This window comes from Choristoneura fumiferana, chromosome 14 (genome assembly GCF_025370935.1).
Source record: "Choristoneura fumiferana chromosome 14, NRCan_CFum_1, whole genome shotgun sequence".
In the NCBI taxonomy this organism is placed as follows: domain Eukaryota; kingdom Metazoa; phylum Arthropoda; class Insecta; order Lepidoptera; family Tortricidae; genus Choristoneura; species Choristoneura fumiferana.
The window spans coordinates 15,631,255-15,650,745 of NC_133485.1; the positions used below are offsets into that span (position 1 = coordinate 15,631,255).

The window sequence follows — 19,491 nt, forward strand, 5'->3', positions numbered from 1 at the left end:
GTTTCGGACATATTAAATGTTTCGTTATTTTAAAGTGGATTCAAATACCGTTTTTTTTATTACTATTTCAGAAAATATAAGATATAAGAATTTTTTGCCTGTTATTATTTTTATTATAAGTGAGTCAAGCCACTTAGTTACGGTTCTAAAGTTTAGTAGAAAAGGTACCTTATGTCCATTATATGTTTAAACATGCTTCGCTCATGTCATTTCTACTCCTCCGTCTATACCACTACCATGAGTTTACAGTGACCGTACTCGATAGCGACGGCATAAAATAATTTGTATGGAAAATGGTACAGCGCCTTTACAAATAATTTACGCCGTTGCTATCGAATACGGTCACTGTAAACTCATGGTAGTGGTACAGTACTACTAGCACTAACACTTACGCATCGTTCCCTTTCTCTGTCTCTATTTGAAAAAATTAGACAATTTGTGCCATCTGAATCCTAAGACATACTTTGCCAATTTTATTCGAAATTAAATTGGTGTTAGTGACTGTACGTGCACCGGACATATGTGTCCGGCGACTAATTTCGCCAGATATATGTATCTCCATTTTCCCTCGGCGTGACGGACATCTATCCGGCATAAAAAATAGCGGCCATACAGCCAGTGTATTGGAGTTTGTAGACGCTACCGGACGTATTTTGAAACTACTAAAGTCGAGCACTAACTAAATAAACGCACACAGACACACGCACACGCACACACACACACTAACTTTTGCACCCTTACCTTGGTACTTACTATTATCTATTCTGTGCCCTTATCTATCTTTATTATCCTTTACCAATATAAGTTACTCTGTCTGTCTGTCTGTCTGTTAACTCTTCACATTTAAACCGCTGAACTTAGGTGAGATAGCTTGAGACCCGGATTTTTTTTATCCCGGAAATCGTATACTTAGTTAGCAGAAGCTAACCTATACTTGGTTCGGATAGGTATTTAACTTAATGAAAACAAACTCCAGCTGCCAGATTTGGTACATTCAAGATTTTTATATATTTTACTTAATGAACTAAAATAATTTCCTTGCTCACCCGCGACCTTACGATAGCTAAGCTTATGCAAAATATGCGTGTTCATGCAGTTCCTCCACCTCCACACTGTAAGAACACACACAAATCACACAAACCCATCTATCACCACCACCACACTACACATATTTTGCATAAGCTTAGCTATCGTAAGGTCGCGGGTGAGCAAGGAAATTATTTTAGTTCATTGATATGGACCTCCGCAAAGTAACGCCTGATTCAATAAATTACATTTTACTTATCTATCATTGTAATACAAACTAGACCAGTGTATTTCAATTCAGAAATGTAAATGTTTTAATAGATTAATGGGGGAAATTCAATATTTAAGACATCAATTGACGTTGTTTTGTTTACATTTAGTTAAATACCTATATAAACCAAGTATAGGATTAAGTATAGATAATCGAGCTATTCTAACAATATTATTAGCATTACATTGTAAGTAAACATACATATAAGAAACAATATGTTAATAGCAACAGAAAAGTAACTTATTTGAATAAAAATTCCATTTGTAGTCCAGAAGAATAGGCGGAAAATATCCAATGGCGATGTATTCATACATACCTATACATTTATACCTTTATTTATTCTGTACGGTAGGCGTATTACAACAAAGTGTGGAGAAATGGCTGATATAGGATAATTTCACGTTAGCATTTTGCGTACGAGTATAAATAAGTAATAACTGAAGTTATTGAGTTAGGAAAATAATATGGGACCCTTTTGAATACATTGCACCACCTGCTGAACTCTATTCCTTACTTCCTTCTACTGTAAAGGTTGCTTGAGAGAGATCGCTCTGAAGCGATAAGGCCCCCTATTATTGCTCACGCTTGGTAAATTTTTACCTTTCGTTTCCGTACCTGATTTAATGCTATTTATGGTGTTGAATAGAGAGTCGTTGTATTGTATTGTATTATTGTTGTAACTAATTCAGCTTTTAGTGATCTTCTCTACATATTGTTAAACAAAGTCGATTCGGCACCGCTGAGTGGAGACCATTTCGGCTTCACATCATTATTTGTTTGTTCTTGTATTCCTTATAATTTTGTAAATGTGTTTTCTCTTTTTTGTCATGATGTGTTGGCTGAATAAACATATTTCTATTCTATTCCCGCCGACTGTTTCAATCACGAAAGGAATACTAGCTTTTGAACACAACTTCGTCTGGGATGAATGCGTTCACTATCCCACGGGAACTATGCAATTATCCAGGCTAGAAACTATCCTATTCATAGATACCTACAAATCTGTACGGAACCCTCGGTGCACGAATCCGCGTCACTATTCTGCGCGCGGTTTTATTCCTATTTTGTGTTTGATACCATAAAATGTATTGTGTAAGACGAACTACGTACAGTCAAACCAATGAGGGCTATCGCGTATGAATTCGCCATTAGAGGCGCTAGTGTAGCGTGAGGTCTCCGAAATGTCAAATTTCATAGTTTTTGGTGAGCTACGCGGGTTTATTTATAATTAGTTTTTTTTTGTGAATATTTTGCATTACCTGAAATTAATTATGGCAATTATGCGTTACGGGGCAATGAATGTCTGTGTTTTGAGACAGTTTTGTCTTTCGGAAACTTTTGTCCTCCCTTTTTTCCGAACAAAACGGGACTAAGCAACACTGTGGTTGCTGGATATTTTTATGGTACGGTTTTAAGGTATTTTAAATATGATTTTAATCTAAACTTTGTTTTAACGCCCGTAATAACAGACTCTGATAGCCACACTTAATAAAAACCTCACGCAACAGTGCGCCATCTAGTGAGACAAAAAACGATAGCCCTCATCTGAATGACAGTTCCTACTTCAGAAATAAAAAAAAATAAAAAAAATAAAAAAAAGTATTAACAGCACATTCCACAGATAAATATCTCTCACAAATACCTGCGTAATAGTTGCACACACATATGTGTGCAAACATTCATACATCGTAAGTACAAATGAAATAAAATTGAACGAGTAGAGACAGCGTGGATTTTATAACATACAATTAAACTAAATTATCATTATAATGCATAGACTGTAGAGTGTAGTTAAACAATGAACTATTATCTAGTTTCTAAGCTATTTGTTACGCAGTGTTTACAAATGATCAGTTTTGTTTATTCTCCGTCCTTCTCTATAGGTACTTGAGTCAGGTCATTAGGGGCGCGAAAAAGTATTCATTGAAATAAGTGTAATTAATTAAGTATATTTATTAGAATAGCCTTCTATTTAAGTAACTCGTAGCGAAGGGTGGCAAATTCATTCTTGATGAAACAGCAGTGCCATCTAGCTACTGAAAAGTGCATCTAATTTTAGTTTCGCTAGTCGATACAAGATGGCGCTTATGCGAAATGTGTTATACAAGATGGAGTACGTGATTACCTTACGTTTTAGCTTTGATTTTAGTTACATTTAAGTTAGGTAATACAATATTTTATTCTATCGCGGTCATAACTAATTTTATGAGTTAAATTCGGGTTTTGTTCCGCGTACCTTGATTTTAACGAAGCTCGATATTTCGATATTTGTGATCATGGCGCATGCAACAGTGCCGATATATCAAACTTCGTTAAAATCAAGGTACGCGGAACAAACCCGTTAAGTAGTAAAAAAATGATAATTTATAGAAAACTACACTTAATCCATACATCAAAATTCAGACGAACGATAAAACTTTGAACTATTTATAGATTATTATGATCTGAAATTAAAATAAAAGACGAGGGCAGGTAGCGATAAAAAACAACATTCCTTATTATAATGAAATTTAGATAAATTAAGTTGCATTCTTGGTCGAATGATTAAGAAGGCAGTGAATATTTTTATTGTATGAACGCTGCTTTATCCGTGATCTTGAGTTACATCCTGCACTTCAAACTGTCTTGCGCAGGAGTGAAGCAAAACATACAAGGAAAATTTCACACGGATATTATGACTTGCCTATTTAGCCCAGTCAGTAAAAAAAAAAATGATCATGGGAGTACGACACCAATGAGGGCTATCGCGTATGAATTCGCCGCTAGAGGCGCTAGTGTAGCGAGAGGTCTCCGAAATGTCTAATCTCATAGTTTTTGGGTGAGCTACGCGGGTTTTTTTATAATTAGAATAATTTTGTGAATATTTTGCATTACCTGAAATTTATTATGGCAATTATGCGTTACGGGGCAATGAATGTCTGTGTTTTGAGACAGTTTTGTCTTTCGGAAACTTTTGTCTTCCCTTTTTTCCGAACAAAACGGTACTACGCAACACTGTGGTTGCTCGATATTTTTATGGTACGGTTTTAAGGTTTATTAAAATTATGATTTTAATCTAAACTATGATTTAAAGCCCGTAATAACAAACTTTGAAAGCCACACTTAAAAACCTCACGCAACAGTGGTGCCATCTAGAAAGACAAAAAACGATAGCCCTCATTGACCTAGTCCCAAACTAAACAAAGCTTTTATTATGGATACTAGGCAACGGATAAACCTACTTATACAGATAAAACATTCAAGACCTGAGAACAAACATTCGTATTGTGCGCCAAATATCTGCCCCGGCCGGGAATCGAACCCGGGACCTTAAGCTTCGTAGTCAGGTTCTCTAACCACTTGTCCAGTCGTCAAACAACAAGTAAAGTGACTTTTTACTGTCGACCACAATAGTAAGCGATACAGAAAACAGGTACAAAGAGAGAAAATTACAAAAGAAATAAATGAATATATGCGAAAATAAAAGTTCGTAGTTGTATTTTTCATAAGAGCTAGCAGCTAGTATGTTGACTAAGTGTATGCTCGGGTAGGTAAAGCATCGCAAAGTCAGTCAAAATATCTTTATTCAATTTAGGCTATGACAAGCACTTATGAATGTCAAAAAAATCCACCACCGTTTCGGAAAAACCTCTGTTGAGAAGAATCCGGCAGAAATTGCATTTACTAGGGACTAATAATTATAAATGCGAAAGTTTGTGTGTGTGTGTGTTTCACGCTAAAATGGTGGGATGGATTTGAATGGAATTATATTTGTAGACAGGCGAATAAGGTACTTTTTGTCATAACAAAAATATTCGGTATTCCCAAAGGATCGTTATGTACTTAAAGTACAGTCGTGGAAGCTGAATCACGTTCCAGGATGGAACCTTTGTACTACTAATGTCACGTTTACATCATCCCATATACGAGTATGTGCCGAAGGAATCATAGCGAAATTGATTATGAAAAGTTTCCACCCTGGTACAGTCCAGTTCATAAAATTGTGAGCAAAAATTTTATCAAAAATATCTGAGCACGGTTCTACGCCGTTAACAATAGATTCGTATTCAGATATTTCTGATCAAAATTTTGCTCACAAGATAATGAACTCGACTGTACGTGATTCAGTTTTCTCTTGGCTGTAGGTTGCATGGGTGTGAAGATTATGATGCAATTATTTAGAATTCTCCACGGGTATTTAGTAAAATCCCGGAAATTCAATTCAATTCTAACTATTAGTTCACGCAAGCAAATCTACAGTTAAAAGTTAGTATTACGTGTGGTTACTTTTGCATAACAACTGTCTATCGATAACCCCGAGCACCTCCGATCATCTAAGGATGGTTAAAATATGTACGATGTGTTTATTTATAACTTACCGTGTTTTGCCTTTTGACTGTGCCTGTTTTTGTATTTAGAAAAAAAAAACAAAGTTTCTTGTGTCTCGATCTTCAAGAACTTTTTTACCAAAAAAAGTGGTTGTTAGCACGTTTGGAAAAAAATACTAGAGGCTGTTTTAATTATTGTATTGTATTGCTTTATTGTGCATAAAACACATAAAAATTTGAGGTTACATTGAGAGATTGATCTAAAAAGGCGTACTTATTTTTGATGGTATAATATAATTTTAATTAATTAATCAGTTAACTTGTCTGGGATATTTATTACAAATAACACATTTTTACTTTCAAAAATAATATGAACTTTTTTTTCATACAAACAAACATTCAACTAACATAATTTTCATACATAGAAGCAGATACAACATTTAACTAACCTCGGTAAAGTGAGGTTAAAATATGACCGCCATTTGTCGCACCCAGCGCGGGGGAATAATTGCGATTATTAATTATGTAGTAAGTATTTATGCGTTTCTCTGATTTATAGTACACTATTAATATCCTGTTTTCACATATATTACAAACTAGCGATTACTAGCAGCTTTGCTCGCGGCAAACAGAGTCATGTGGGGTAAACGTAGGTATGCAATGGGTAAGTGTACGCAATCCCATACATTTCAGTCCGAAATTCTGCCATTTTACTAAACTAACGGGAATTTCCAGAAATACATCGTGGTTTTTGCTAATTTGAATAAAAAAATCTACGAAAACCTTTATCACCAAACACTCCTCACTTAATCAAATATCTCCTTAAGAATTCCAGATTAATTTTAAAATACCTTAAAATTGTCCCAATAATGTTAAACCGACTTCAACAACGAAACAAGGAGAACGTTCTACATTCCACTATAAATTATATCTTTTACATGTAAATTCATTCAACTCTACGATGATTTGAATGATCAATTCATCGCAGTCAAATCCATGCGCATAAAATGGTTATAGTAGTTTAAATTACTGTGATACTGAGAGACTAATTTAGGATCAATGTCTAAGTACATTGGGGGTAGGAAAACCTTCGTCAGTTATTAAATTGATTCCTTTACAAAGTCATACTCTTAGTACGTTTTGAAACCAAAGTACTAAGTAGTCAAGTGCATATATCAAATTATACTTACTTGACATGATAACAAGGGTCAAAATAGTATACACCTCTAACATATATCTAGTTTCATATCAATACAAAACCTTTTTAATAAACAACTTCGTAAAAGTTTCAATCAAATAATGTTCTATTTAATTGTTAGTGTTTGTCAGTGCCAAGGTGTAGTGGTAGGGTTGCTATGGTCACCTGATTATGTTTAGCAAGTTGACATGTTGACGCAGTATGTCCTACTCAATCGGTAAAGCAGATTAGCGCTCATACTGAGCAAAGGAAAATAGATCTTAGGGTGACGAATCTTTTTTTACTCCGACTGTACATAATTTTCTAAGTCACAAAAACATTTCTTTTTTTAATTCAATACTATCAATTTAATTTACGATTTAATTACGATTCATTTGATTACGTACAATTTTACACTATGACTCTGTTTAAATATTCCTATTCCTACGTTTCCTACGTGCATAATGACCTAGTCACTTGTGACCTGTTCCATTTTTCAAGAATTTAAGGCACCACAAGGTATACAAATCATTCATCGTCACTATTCCAATGTCTTTTACGGGGTCGAAGCAGACAATTCCGAAGAGAGAGTGATGGAATAATTTACAGGTAATGCTAGTGACTAACCCTAATTAAACGTCACATCAGAACAAGAACGATGTTAGCAATTCAGAGCAGCGAGTACATTGCGCGCTGCAAAAGGAAGCGAACGTTTTCTTCCTCATATTAAACTATTAGTGTACTCGCTTTTCGACAAAAGTACTTACTTTTGTAAGGAAACATAGTCCATGAAAACTAGTACCTAGTGCGTAGCATTTGTTGAAAAGGGGCATAATAAATGTGACAACTGACATACAATCGGGGTTTTCCTTAATTTACATTACTCACTTCCAGGCTTTTGAACTATATTATATAGTAAAATAAATATTATGGTGCATTTGTAATTCTGATTGAGACCGAACGTGTCTGCTTAAAAACGTTAGTAATTATTAATTACAATAAAATTTGTATGTAAATTTCTTACAAAAATCAATGCGTACATATTTACTGTTTTTAGTGAGCACGAAAGTATTTTAGTGTGTAGTGAAAGTAGTGTTACAAAATGGTACAGCATGGTGCTTTACGGACAAGTTTAGAGGGAATGAAAAGGATTGCTTCTATTACAATGAGAAGAGATAACGAGGTATGGAATTTTAAAGATTTAAAATACCAACAGATATTATTTGTTTTTATTAGTACATTTGCTCAATAAAACATAAAGTCCTGTTCGACACACCCGAAAATTTTCTTCCATTTTAAGACGAGTAAATTAAAACTTTGATCTCATTTTTACTGTGTAATTTGATAGTTTTTCCAAAAAAGTTGTTTTTTTTTATTATCCCTGACAAAATAAAAATTGAAAGATTGAAATTTATAAAAAGAGTTTATTCGACGCTCTTTTTTTGCACCCAGTTTCTCGAAGCATTATATTAGTGTGTTTTGTCTCATTTTCTCATACAATTTATGAGACAAAACACTAATATTATTAGACTAATATGCTTTGAGAAACAGGGCCCTGAGGTCATAATCTCGTAACTCACCGATACTCTCGATCGCATTCCCCATAATATCGTTCTACCCGTGTGACAGAAAGGAAGTGATGAAACAGATTATGATGCCAGGTGCGTTAGAAAGCTTATTATAAAAGCAAATGACTATTCTTTCTTAATCTTAGTAATGAGATTGAGATCTAGCGTTTTTTCATAATTTACATATTTAAAAAGGAGAAATATCTTTTTTATTTTTTTACCTACTTTATATAATTTTTAGATTCACGGTGTATCGATAAAAACTGTAATGCCATGTAAATTTATTGAAATAAATAAATAAAAAGTGTTTAGTGCACTATACTCTTGCATTCAGCTCTATAATATTCACAATAACAATGAAAATCTTAAGTTACAATAAAAAAAATGTTAGTGGTCCAAACCAAGAATACTTATTTTATCTACTTCCGTTCCTTTCAAAAGGTAAATTCATTTCGTAAGAAAGTAAAGATATTTCTTAGTAATCAGCACACTTGACGCAATGTGATAAACAATAATCTCAATAAACAACCAAATTTGTCACTACAACCAGTATTATGATTCATTGATTTTTAACACATTCTAATCTTATCAACGCAAAAGTTAAATAACGTAATAATTTATCGTCGTTGATACTGCAATAAGGTATAATTTTCACTGTCAGAAGAGTACTAACATTGTACTGATCTGACAATAAAAATTGTACCTTATGGAAAATGCTTATAGTTACGCGGTATTGCAGTATCACCGACGTTAATACAATTTTGAACATTTTTCTTAACTATTATTCAAGGAGCAAATGGAAGGATTTATTTTCGAACAGCCTGCTGTAGATTAGGTGTACATTTTTCAGTTTCCATGTCTGAATGTGTCAAAAGCGTTTGAATCACGTTTTTCCTCATCAAGTTTCAGATAGGTACAAAAAAATCTGACACGATCGATTCTTAAATTAGTCGCTTAAATGTTATCATTTATCCATCCGCCGCCCATTTTAGGTTGCACATCACGGTGATTATTAAAATCGCAACTATTAGTAATGATTTCTTATCTAATTGATAAGAAATATAGGAAAATCTATATCTATGCCTTTATGCGTCACACTTTTCAGTATATTATCTGTCGTGGCGAATATTACTTGATTGACACACGAATCGTCAATTGTTTTTAGTGTTACATCGTGGACATTTTGGTAATTTTGTGTTCAAGTGATCTGAAATGGATAGCTTCAGGACATATGATATTGTACCGGTAATTTATTAATTATTCATTCAAATAGGTCGCATGATTTTGCAAAACGAAGTGGATGAGTCAAGTAATATTACCCTTTTTATTTAAGTTACTTACTTATTAATGTTATAGGTAATATTTCTTATTGTTAAATGACTGGGGGAATTACTGTAATGCACATAATGCAGGATTGTTATAATTACAAGCTTTTATTTAGTTTCACCTGTCCCGTTGTCTGTCTGTATGTCTGTCTGTAACCAAATCTTGCAAGTCTAAGGGGCTGTTTCACCATCCATTGATTAGTGTTAACTGGCGGTTAGGTGTCATGCCGTCTCTATTTGTTTTGTTCGAATAGACGGAGACGGCATCACATTTAACCGTCGGTTAACGTTAATCAATGGATGGTGAAACAGCCCTAATTCGACCAACTTCCAGTGGTTAGATTGATTTTAAATTTGGTATACTTATGTAACTTGCGTGACAATACATTAATCTGGTAGTAACATCAGTTAATGGCATCGACTTGAAGTTTGTTATGCAAATGTAGTTTGGGTGACAATACAAGTACAGTCAACAAAAAGCACAGGCAGCAAAAAAAACTTGTGTTAAAAACGATTTTTTTACCAAAAACTTATTTTTCATTATGCCAGTATAATGATTGAATTTCTTAACTCCCTCAAAAAGAGGGGTGTTCTAAGTTTGATGTGTCTGTGTGTCTGTCTGAGGCATCATAGCTTCCAAACTATATTTACTAAATGCTTGATATTTTGATTACTTATCACGATGCTCGAACTAAAATATTCTACTTGTATCACACGTAGAGGGTAAATAATTTAAAAAAGTAATTTAATTTTCATATTTTTAACACAGTATGACCGTATAAACAGGTGAATACAATGGCAAAAATAAAATATTAATTGAATGAATAAATAATAGTCGTTTAAAAAGTTCTATGTGTTTTGAAAGTGTTAAACGAAATTCAACTTCAAATAAATACAAAGCAAGTAAACAACAAAAAGAATAATTTATATAGCTCGTTTAGGGATCCCATTACGATTTGCATAATAAATGATAAAAGGAACTTTGTGGAAAGGGCTTCGAGCCTTGAAACTTGGAAATCTCTCATTAAACATTCGCCTAAGGTCAAACACAGCTGTTTTGACGTTACTATTTGTTACTCGAGTAGACAACTTTTAGGTCTGACTAAGGTCTGACTCCACCGGAGCTAAGCGGATCACTAGGTACGTTGTCTGTCAGTTAATGGTTTGTTTATATGTTACCCTTTTTCTGAGGAACGTGTAGAGGTGTCAAGTTGAAAAAAGTATCAAATCCACTGAAGCTACAAAAAAAATGTTTTTTTTTGCTTGTTTTTAAATTTGCACAGAACCTTCATTGCAAGAATCATGGTTGCAATCACAAAAACATAAAAATACCATTTTTTATGAAAATAGTTATTTATGATACAAGTGCGGAAAGTAGGCAATTCCCAACGAGTGGCGGAGAACTTGAAACACGAGCGAAGCGAGTGTTTTGAGCCGGCACGAGTTGGGAATTTCCTACTTTCGACACGTATATCATACAACGTTTTACAATGCATTAAGCGAGGAAAAAAATCGAGGCAGTGACTACATCATTTATTTGCCATACTCGTTTTACTACAGTAGCAGGCAGTATATATACATACCGACATACACGCCAAACCAAATTCGTTAACGTATACACTTTATTAAACCAACTTTCATAACAATCATTGACTCAGAAGATTAGAACAGCTACAGCTAGCTACTAATGATAGGTAAAGGAGACTTTGTTTTAGTATCGTGATTTTTTATGATTAATTATTTTCCCTTGTTGCTTGACATTTTCCACACTTATATTGGCTAGTCCTTATCTCCTGCACGCTCCTATAACGCTAAATATCAGTGCAACCCGTGAATAAATCCGAGTAATAGTTAACTATCATCAAGTATATTTTTTATATTATGTATCTAATCTACCTTAACAAAAAGTTACCGTAAATCTGAGATTGTTTAGCTTTGAAACTGTAAATAACTCAAAATTGGTTCACTAATTCTAATAGATAAAAGCAAATAAATAAGAATAAGACGTACCGGTAGGTGTTATAATATCCATGTGTGTAGAAGTAAATTATTCTATCAATTTACGATGTTTATTAACTTAGGTATGTATTTTATAGTTCACGTATTTCAGCATTGAGTTTGTCACTGGCAATAAATGTGCTTCGTGGAGGACGTAAGGCGGTGTAAAGTCAGATATAAATTCATCATTTGAACTTTTCATTTCAATTTACTTATCAATTATCAAAAATTAATTCACCGGACTGAACTCATGAACATTACTTTGGCGGGGTTTCATGACAGGCGCGAACGGGTAACCATGATTGGTTCGTGCGACGTCGTGCGCGCGCACTGGAAGCTCATTGGTTAACTTTCGAGTGCGCGCGCTTGACATCGCACGGTCCGAATTGGACTCAAGAATTTATTTCCTTTTTTTTTCATAACTTTAGACGGAATTATAATAAGAGTTTACGTGAAAAAAAAATATTAATGTTCTATTTTCTGTCCCGTTTAATCTGTATTATCTTATCAGTAAATATTCAGTTGGTTGCATCAAACGTTTTATTATTTGTTCAAAGCCTAACTATAACGACTATTTAGACTTATTTTTTTAACAATAGTTTGGACATAATTTGGCAATTTAAAAAGTTACTTTACCGCACAAGTGCGGTAAGTTAAATCCATACAACTTTACAGCACACTTGTGGATGCGTGCAGGAATCACTAATTTTCTATGGATATGTTGACCCACGTCAAGAGGCACTTTCCGAGCACGTGCATTGTAATAATAATGACATACCTTTTGTCTTCATTTTAAGTCTCTTAAGGCACGTGTAAAGGATCATTAGGTATTTGAGAGCTTATTCCGTATGATTTTCGTGTGCACATTTTCGTTGACATGGTAGAAGATTCTATTACAGTTGCCAGGTTATCTATTAGAAGTACGGGACGTCTAAAATATAATCGAGAATGTCATAAAATTCTACAGCCAATTCATTAAAAAAAATGTTACCACGAAACAGGCGGTTGAAATGTTCAAATAATTAAATGATGTATTTATGCGTTACCCTGGTAAGGGTTAGCAGTCCTTCAGCGTTTTCGACTGTTCGTGCCTAAAGGTCACCGCCGGCGAAGGTCAAATGTAAATTCTAAGGTCAGGCCGACCTTGCAGACGATCGATGGACTAACGACCTAAGTTCCGTAAACCTTACAGGACTTCAATTACAGTGACTGAGCTTTGGTATAAATAAAACATTTTGATGATGATTACAGCCGTAATTTAAAAGCATAAATCAGGAAATGCTTGTAGCAACACTGGCGTGTGTCTGTCTGTTTTAACAAGCTTTGTAACCCCCGACGCAAAAAACGGGTGTTATAAGTTGGGCCACTATGTATCTGTCTGTGGCACCGTTCTTAAATGGGTGGACCGATTTGACCGGTTTTTTTTTATTGAAATCAGGTTTTCTAGCGATGGTTCTTAGACATGTTTCATCAAAATCGGTTTAGCTGTTTTTAAGATATTGAACTTTGAAGTGACAAAGTCGGGGGTTTCCAACTTTTGTTGGTTACGTTATATTAGCTGGTCTTGTTTGTTATTGTTTTTTGTTTACTTTAAATCTTGCAGGCTAATTGTAATCCAATTACGATGCTCAGATTGACTAATAACGTTGCAAAGTATAGTAAGAGTAACCAGAGTAATCAGAATAATTTAGTTATTTTTTTTTAATAAAAAAATACTTTCGTTTTTGCGTTTAATAAATCAAAAATAGATTTTTCTCCTTCTTTGAAATAGTCAATTAGTATACAATTTGGAAACTATAAATTATGACTGAATTTAAATCATTACTAAATTGGCTTTTTAGCATCGTTTTGAGAAAAATATAGTTAGTCAAAAAAATACAAAATCTTGACAGACAAGATTGATATTTATTCATGTTTGAACTATTTCCAACTAGAATATTTTGAAAATACAAACTGAAATATAGATGCACTGAAAAACCAGAAAAATAAGACCAGAACTGGGAATCGAACCCAGGTCCTCGGTATTCCGTACCGCGTGCTATACCACTACACCACTGCTGGTCAATAATAATATAATAGAATATTTTAGTGAAATGTTAAATTTTGCACATTCTTCCTACTAGTGTCTGCTCTTAGACAAAGGTGCCTCTGTTAGTAAAGTCGACAGAAGGTGCCTTAGTTTCTGAAATCAACTGACTGATTTTCTAAATAATGTTTTCTTTCTTTACAGAGAAGAGATTTGGAATCTCAGTCACACACAAAGTCCTCGGGCAGGACTCATAGCATATGGTGGAACGTATTCATAGATTTACCTCTACTTGCAGTTGGTAAGTGGTAATTTTTACTTTAAATGACGTAACCTTATTTTTTACTTTAAATGACGCAACCTTATTAAATATAATGACCCGGATAATTCATGTCTTAAATCGAGTTTAGCTTGACATGTATCGGGTTAATCCGTAGCCCTTCGTCTTCGGAGCAACGCGACTCAGCGGCTGCTACAACGGGCACTGCGCGCAACCGCTGAGTCGCGTTGCTCCGAAGACGAAGGGCTACGGATTAGCCCTAAACATGTCGAGCTAAACTCGATTTAAGACGTGAGTTAACCGGGTCATTATATTTAATATGAGTGAGTCTCACGGTAGTTTCATGACGCAACCTTATTTTTTACTTTAAATGACGCAACCTAATTTTTACTTTAAATTACGCAACCTATATTTTTTTCAGAATTGGGTAATCCTGGGTTCTCCGTACTGGGTCCAATTTTCCATAAAAATTGTCTGTGTCCACCCATATAAACTATATGAAAAAAAGACAAAACTGACAAAAAAAATAGGGACACTTTTTTCTTCGTTTAAATCAATAGTACTCGTGATTCTGAGTAAGGGGAATCCAGAATTACCTAATTCTGAAAAAAAAAGTTATGTTGCGTCATTTAAAGTAGAAATGCCCAAGTCTATATTTTACATTACTTCTATAAATTTCTCTATTCTTTTCAACGAGAAAGCTAACGAGAATTTTAGAAATGGACGGCTCACTCTTAAATTTTTGACCTCCGAAAAGTATTTGTCGATTTTGTTTTCCGTTTAAAGTTACTTTTTTTGTCCTTTTACTTCTCTTGTACTTGTATTAATATAGTATCTACCTAAATGTGTTCAGGTACATAGTTATAAAACGATACCAATGTTATGATTATAAAACTAAAATAACTGCTCATTAAAAATTCGTCAAGCACCAACCATATTTCACTCAATAATCAATATCAATTTTAAAAGTAATGAACTTCCCGAAATGGATTTCATTTCATCGAAGTAGAGAATTATAATTTGTTCCCGGTAATAACGTATGGGTTTAAATCTTAAAGATTTGAAACGATCCTCATGTTAACATTCAACTTTAGCCAAATGTAATAGAGAGTATTGTTGAATGAATGTGGAGATAAAATCATGTGTTGATTTTGTAATGAATTAAAATTTATAGCTAGGAAGCATTATATCATAATGTTTTGATCTTATTAATATTTGATACTTAACAAAATTTTATTCATTGTTAAAACAATAAGAAAAATTAACTTTGTGTTCTTTATGTCGTTCACATTTTTCTTACAAAAATAATGAACTTATGTTTTGGTCACGAAAAAATGCGGGCGTTTTTACAAATTTATATTTGCAACCAAAAGTATCACTGCTATCTTACAAACGACGTTAAAATACTTTGACTTAAGTTGGTTACAAGTTTACTCGTCGGCAAACATAAATTTGCGTGATAGCTACAGTGAATTAAAGAAACATAAAACCACAGACAAAAAAAAAGATGTTTACGACACACGTGTGGGCGCATGTGGCAGAATGCACGCAATCGCAGTCTCTGTTTTTAAAAAGAAAAAGTTGTGTCGACGAACTCTGCCGTTGGATCGAAACTTTCGATAGCAAAATAGTGTAAAATATTCCAATGAAGGTACAAAATATTGCAAAAAAGATAACAGGGATGTGAAAAAAACCTTCAAAAAGTTTCGTTATAATAATACTGTGCAGTAAGTATCGCTTAATATTTTAACGTTGACCTAACACACAGCCCTATGCTAATGAGGGCTATCGCGTATGAATTCGCCACTAGAGGCGCTAGTGTAGCGTGAGGTCTCCGAAATGTCAAATCTCATAGTTTTTGGGTGAGCTACGCGGGTTTATTTATAATTAGAATAATTTTGTGAATATTTTGCAATAAGTATCTTAAATGAATTATGGCAAATATGCGTTCCGGGGCAATGAATGTCTGTGTTTTGAGACAGTTTTGTCTTTCGGAAACCTTTGTCCTCCCTTTTTTTCGAACAAAACGGGGACTATGCAACACTGTGGCATGCTCCATATTTTTATGGTACGGTTTTAAGGTGTATTAAATATGATTTTAATCTAAACTTTGTTTTCACGCCCGTAATAACAGACTTTGAAAGCCATACTTAAAAACCTCACGCAACAGTGCGCCATCTAGTGAGACAAAAAACGATAGCCCTCATTAGCTCGCTAATTTGTTTTTTTTGAGCAGCCGGTATAAACTTTTAATTTTACCACAAATCCCGCTGAAAAGTTCAAAAGCAGTGTTAAGCGCATTTGGTTCGTCACCAGACGTGAGTCATAAAGAACAAAACGCAGGCAAACCACAAAAAGTTCGTGCGTCGTGGTCACAGATTTATGATTACCTAATTATAATAATAATATACATATTATGTATTAAAACATAACAATATTTATCACGTTTTGTTGGTTATAAATTTCATCTTCTGTAAAAAAGTAATCTGACTGACTGAAACCGCAAAGTTTAAATGCTGCTGGAGACTTGTAGGTTGGCAGAGGTTATTTTTAGAGGACCCTAGAGGTACACTGAGAAGATTTTTTTTTAAATTCCCTTGAAAAGATTTGAGATGATTTGTTGAGATTTCTTTTTATGACAGACCAGCGCTGGCCAATCTGGCCATAAGGCAGCTACTAAATTGGCACCTGTTCTTTTCCTCGATTTTCGTTGTAATTTACTTTCTTTCTAACTTAAACGTAATGTAACGTAACTTTAATATAAAAAAAATCTTTCTTTCGAACATAACATACTAGTTACCTACCTAACTGTAAGATAACAAAACCGCACTACTTCGCATTTTTATGACCAACGGAACTATCCGTCAACATTAGGTGTTTTATGGAAATGGTGTTGCTTCACTTTTTCAATCTGTAATTATGGAGTTAAATCGTAACTCCGCTTATAATTGGTCCGAAGTATTTCCAGTTCACGGTTTTTTATCGTCCTAAGTGGTTTAATTCATTACAATCCCGTCTGGACTTCTTTTTTAGTCAGTGCGAACAATTCAGAAGCGACTGCGAAGGAATGTCGCAGAGCTTGACGACTGGAAAAAAAAGATTATTTCAATTCAGTCACTGACGCCTTCCATTGTACTCCTAGCGCCATCTGTTGTCGAGTAGCGGAACTTTTCAATTACACCACAGCGTTTGAAATGAAACCCAAACCAGAATAAAATTAAAGATAAAAATATTAAGTAACACATTTTGAGAACTAGAAGAATGGTGTACTATTTCGTTTGGGAACTCAAAAGGATAAGATGCGGTTAAATAACCTAACCAACAAAAAGTTTGAAAACCCCCGACTTTTGTCACTTCAAAGTTCAATATCTCAAAAACGGCTAAACCGATTTTGATGAAACATGTCTAAGAACCATCATCATCAAATCGGTCCACCTGTTTAAGAGCTACGGTGCCACAGACAGACAGACACATAGCGGTCAAACACCACTCTTGCGTCGGGGGTTAAAAAAATTAACTGATTTTGTAAGCGCAGCATTGCATAGACAGTAGCGCCACTGTGCCACTGTCTTATAAGCTTTTCTTTAATATTCCATAATTGCGTAGACACGTCACTACTCATATTGAGTTATTTGTTCAAGAGGGCACGTTTATGCACACGCGTGATTTAACTTGAGGATGTGGCCTATTACCATTTATTGGGTGGATTATTGCATCACCGCTGTAATCTAGTTGAGTACATGCCCAGTCTATTATTTTATGTAATCTTTGAGCATAGGAATGCTTGTTGTATATATTTTAGTTACATGACAGAAGGATTTATCAACATACATAGTTTTTAATATTAATAGTAAACCATTTATTTCGAGCAACATGGCCCATAGAATAAATACCTAACAGACTAAAATACATAAATAAATAAATAATTATTATACACTATACAAGGTGTTAATTAAATAACTGAAAACCAGAAAGTAGTTTGCTCAGAATCGAGAGTAGAATCGATTACACTGTTTTAAATCCCGTTGTGTTTGTGTTTTTAAATCCTTTTTTGATTGTGCCCAGTCTAAAAGTTACGAATGCAACAGGTGCCAATTAAATGTTTCAGCGAGGTTGAATACTATTCCGATAATTTAATACTGGCCGTTTGCTATCACTATCACTATGTGATTTTCTTCTAAAAACGTCAAAGTGCAACTGACAAATACAAATCATGAGTGTAGAGTTAGAAATGAACTAGAATTACGTGAATTAGCAAAACACACGTTATTCGTGCATCGTTCATCCACCATTACCTCTCATATTTCGTTTTCTAGAATTTTTTACCGTACAACGGCAAAAACTACTAGACACTGGCAAAATTGTCCTCCGATGGACAGAGCCATATTTTTTAAAGAAACAACAACAACAGCAAAACACACGAATATCTTTTAAAATAATGAAGTTATTCAAAAATAAATGCAATCAACTAACTTGAAATGAAAAAATATTTTTGGGGTCTGAGGTTTTCAGTTATTTAATTAAAACCTATATATACCTTTAAGAAAATGTAATAAAAACATAAAGCAACTGACAATTTTAGAATTGTATGATATTTAGGTATATTCCCATGAGTTTTTGTGAAATAAACCCTTATAACTTAGATAGTAGGTAGGTATGTGTAAGTATGTATAGGTACACTTTATTTTAAAGAAAACAATCGACGACCATTGATATACACGAACAAAAAGCGAACTTATCCCTTTAAAGGGTCTCTCCCAGTCAACCTTTGAGTGCATGGGACAATCATTTATGAGCATTGCTTTCTAGTTTACAATTTTAAAAATTATACTTTGATTACACAAATATCAATATCAGGTAACGCAGGGGACTATGATGTCCTCGGGTTTCGAATAAAAACGTGCATTTTCCACTGAGTTACCATGTTTTTATAAAATTATGCAATTATTTTATACATAGTAGTTACATTTTCTAGTAAGTTTTTATTAGCGTCTAGAAATGGAGTAGATAAATTACCTTAAAACTTGATTCACCCTTTAAACATACAGAGCCCCAGCCTTCTCTTGCACCTCAAACAATATACGTCATAAATTCCCAACTCTTACAAGCACCACACATAACACTAACGCGTTTCGAACTCACTACCCGGTCATTGTCAAAACTTAACCCTCAAACAAGGAAGCTCTCGGGCTTACCCCATTGGATTATCAAGGCGTTTCCTTATCCCCTAAATGAATTCAGCCTCTTTATATGAACGTTTATAACCAGGAACTGCTCCGCTAGGCCGTACTGCCATTTTGCCAATTTGGCAAACGGTCCCGTCCGTTTTCGCGAGTTCAAAGTCAATGTCAGATGTGCTTGAAGAGAGGTCGAATTTGTAGTGGCGTCAGTGGGGATATTGTGATTAAAGGTTAAAGGAATGACGAGGTTTACACCAATAATAGTCAGGTTATAAGGAACCAGGGGGGCTATTACGAAATTCGAGAATCGAAGTTCGTGTCGTACCGTCCCTT

The 19,491-nt window shown here is 34.3% G+C and overlaps 1 protein-coding gene across 3 annotated transcripts in view; it reads left to right on the forward strand.

The window, feature by feature from the left end:
- Positions 1-19,491, forward strand: part of LOC141435282 (phospholipid phosphatase 2-like) — a 40,336-nt gene that overhangs the window by 8,103 nt on the left and 12,742 nt on the right. Inside the window, exons 1-2 of one of the 3 annotated variants that reach the window (XM_074097978.1) lie at positions 7,752-7,964; positions 13,903-13,999. In XM_074097978.1, the coding sequence (XP_073954079.1) occupies positions 7,884-7,964; positions 13,903-13,999 (178 nt within the window). In that variant the 5' untranslated portion in view covers positions 7,752-7,883. Of the gene's footprint in view, positions 1-7,751; positions 7,965-9,437; positions 9,595-13,902; positions 14,000-19,491 lie in introns of those variants that run through there. The other 2 variants (XM_074097979.1, XM_074097977.1) reach the window with 2 other exon arrangements.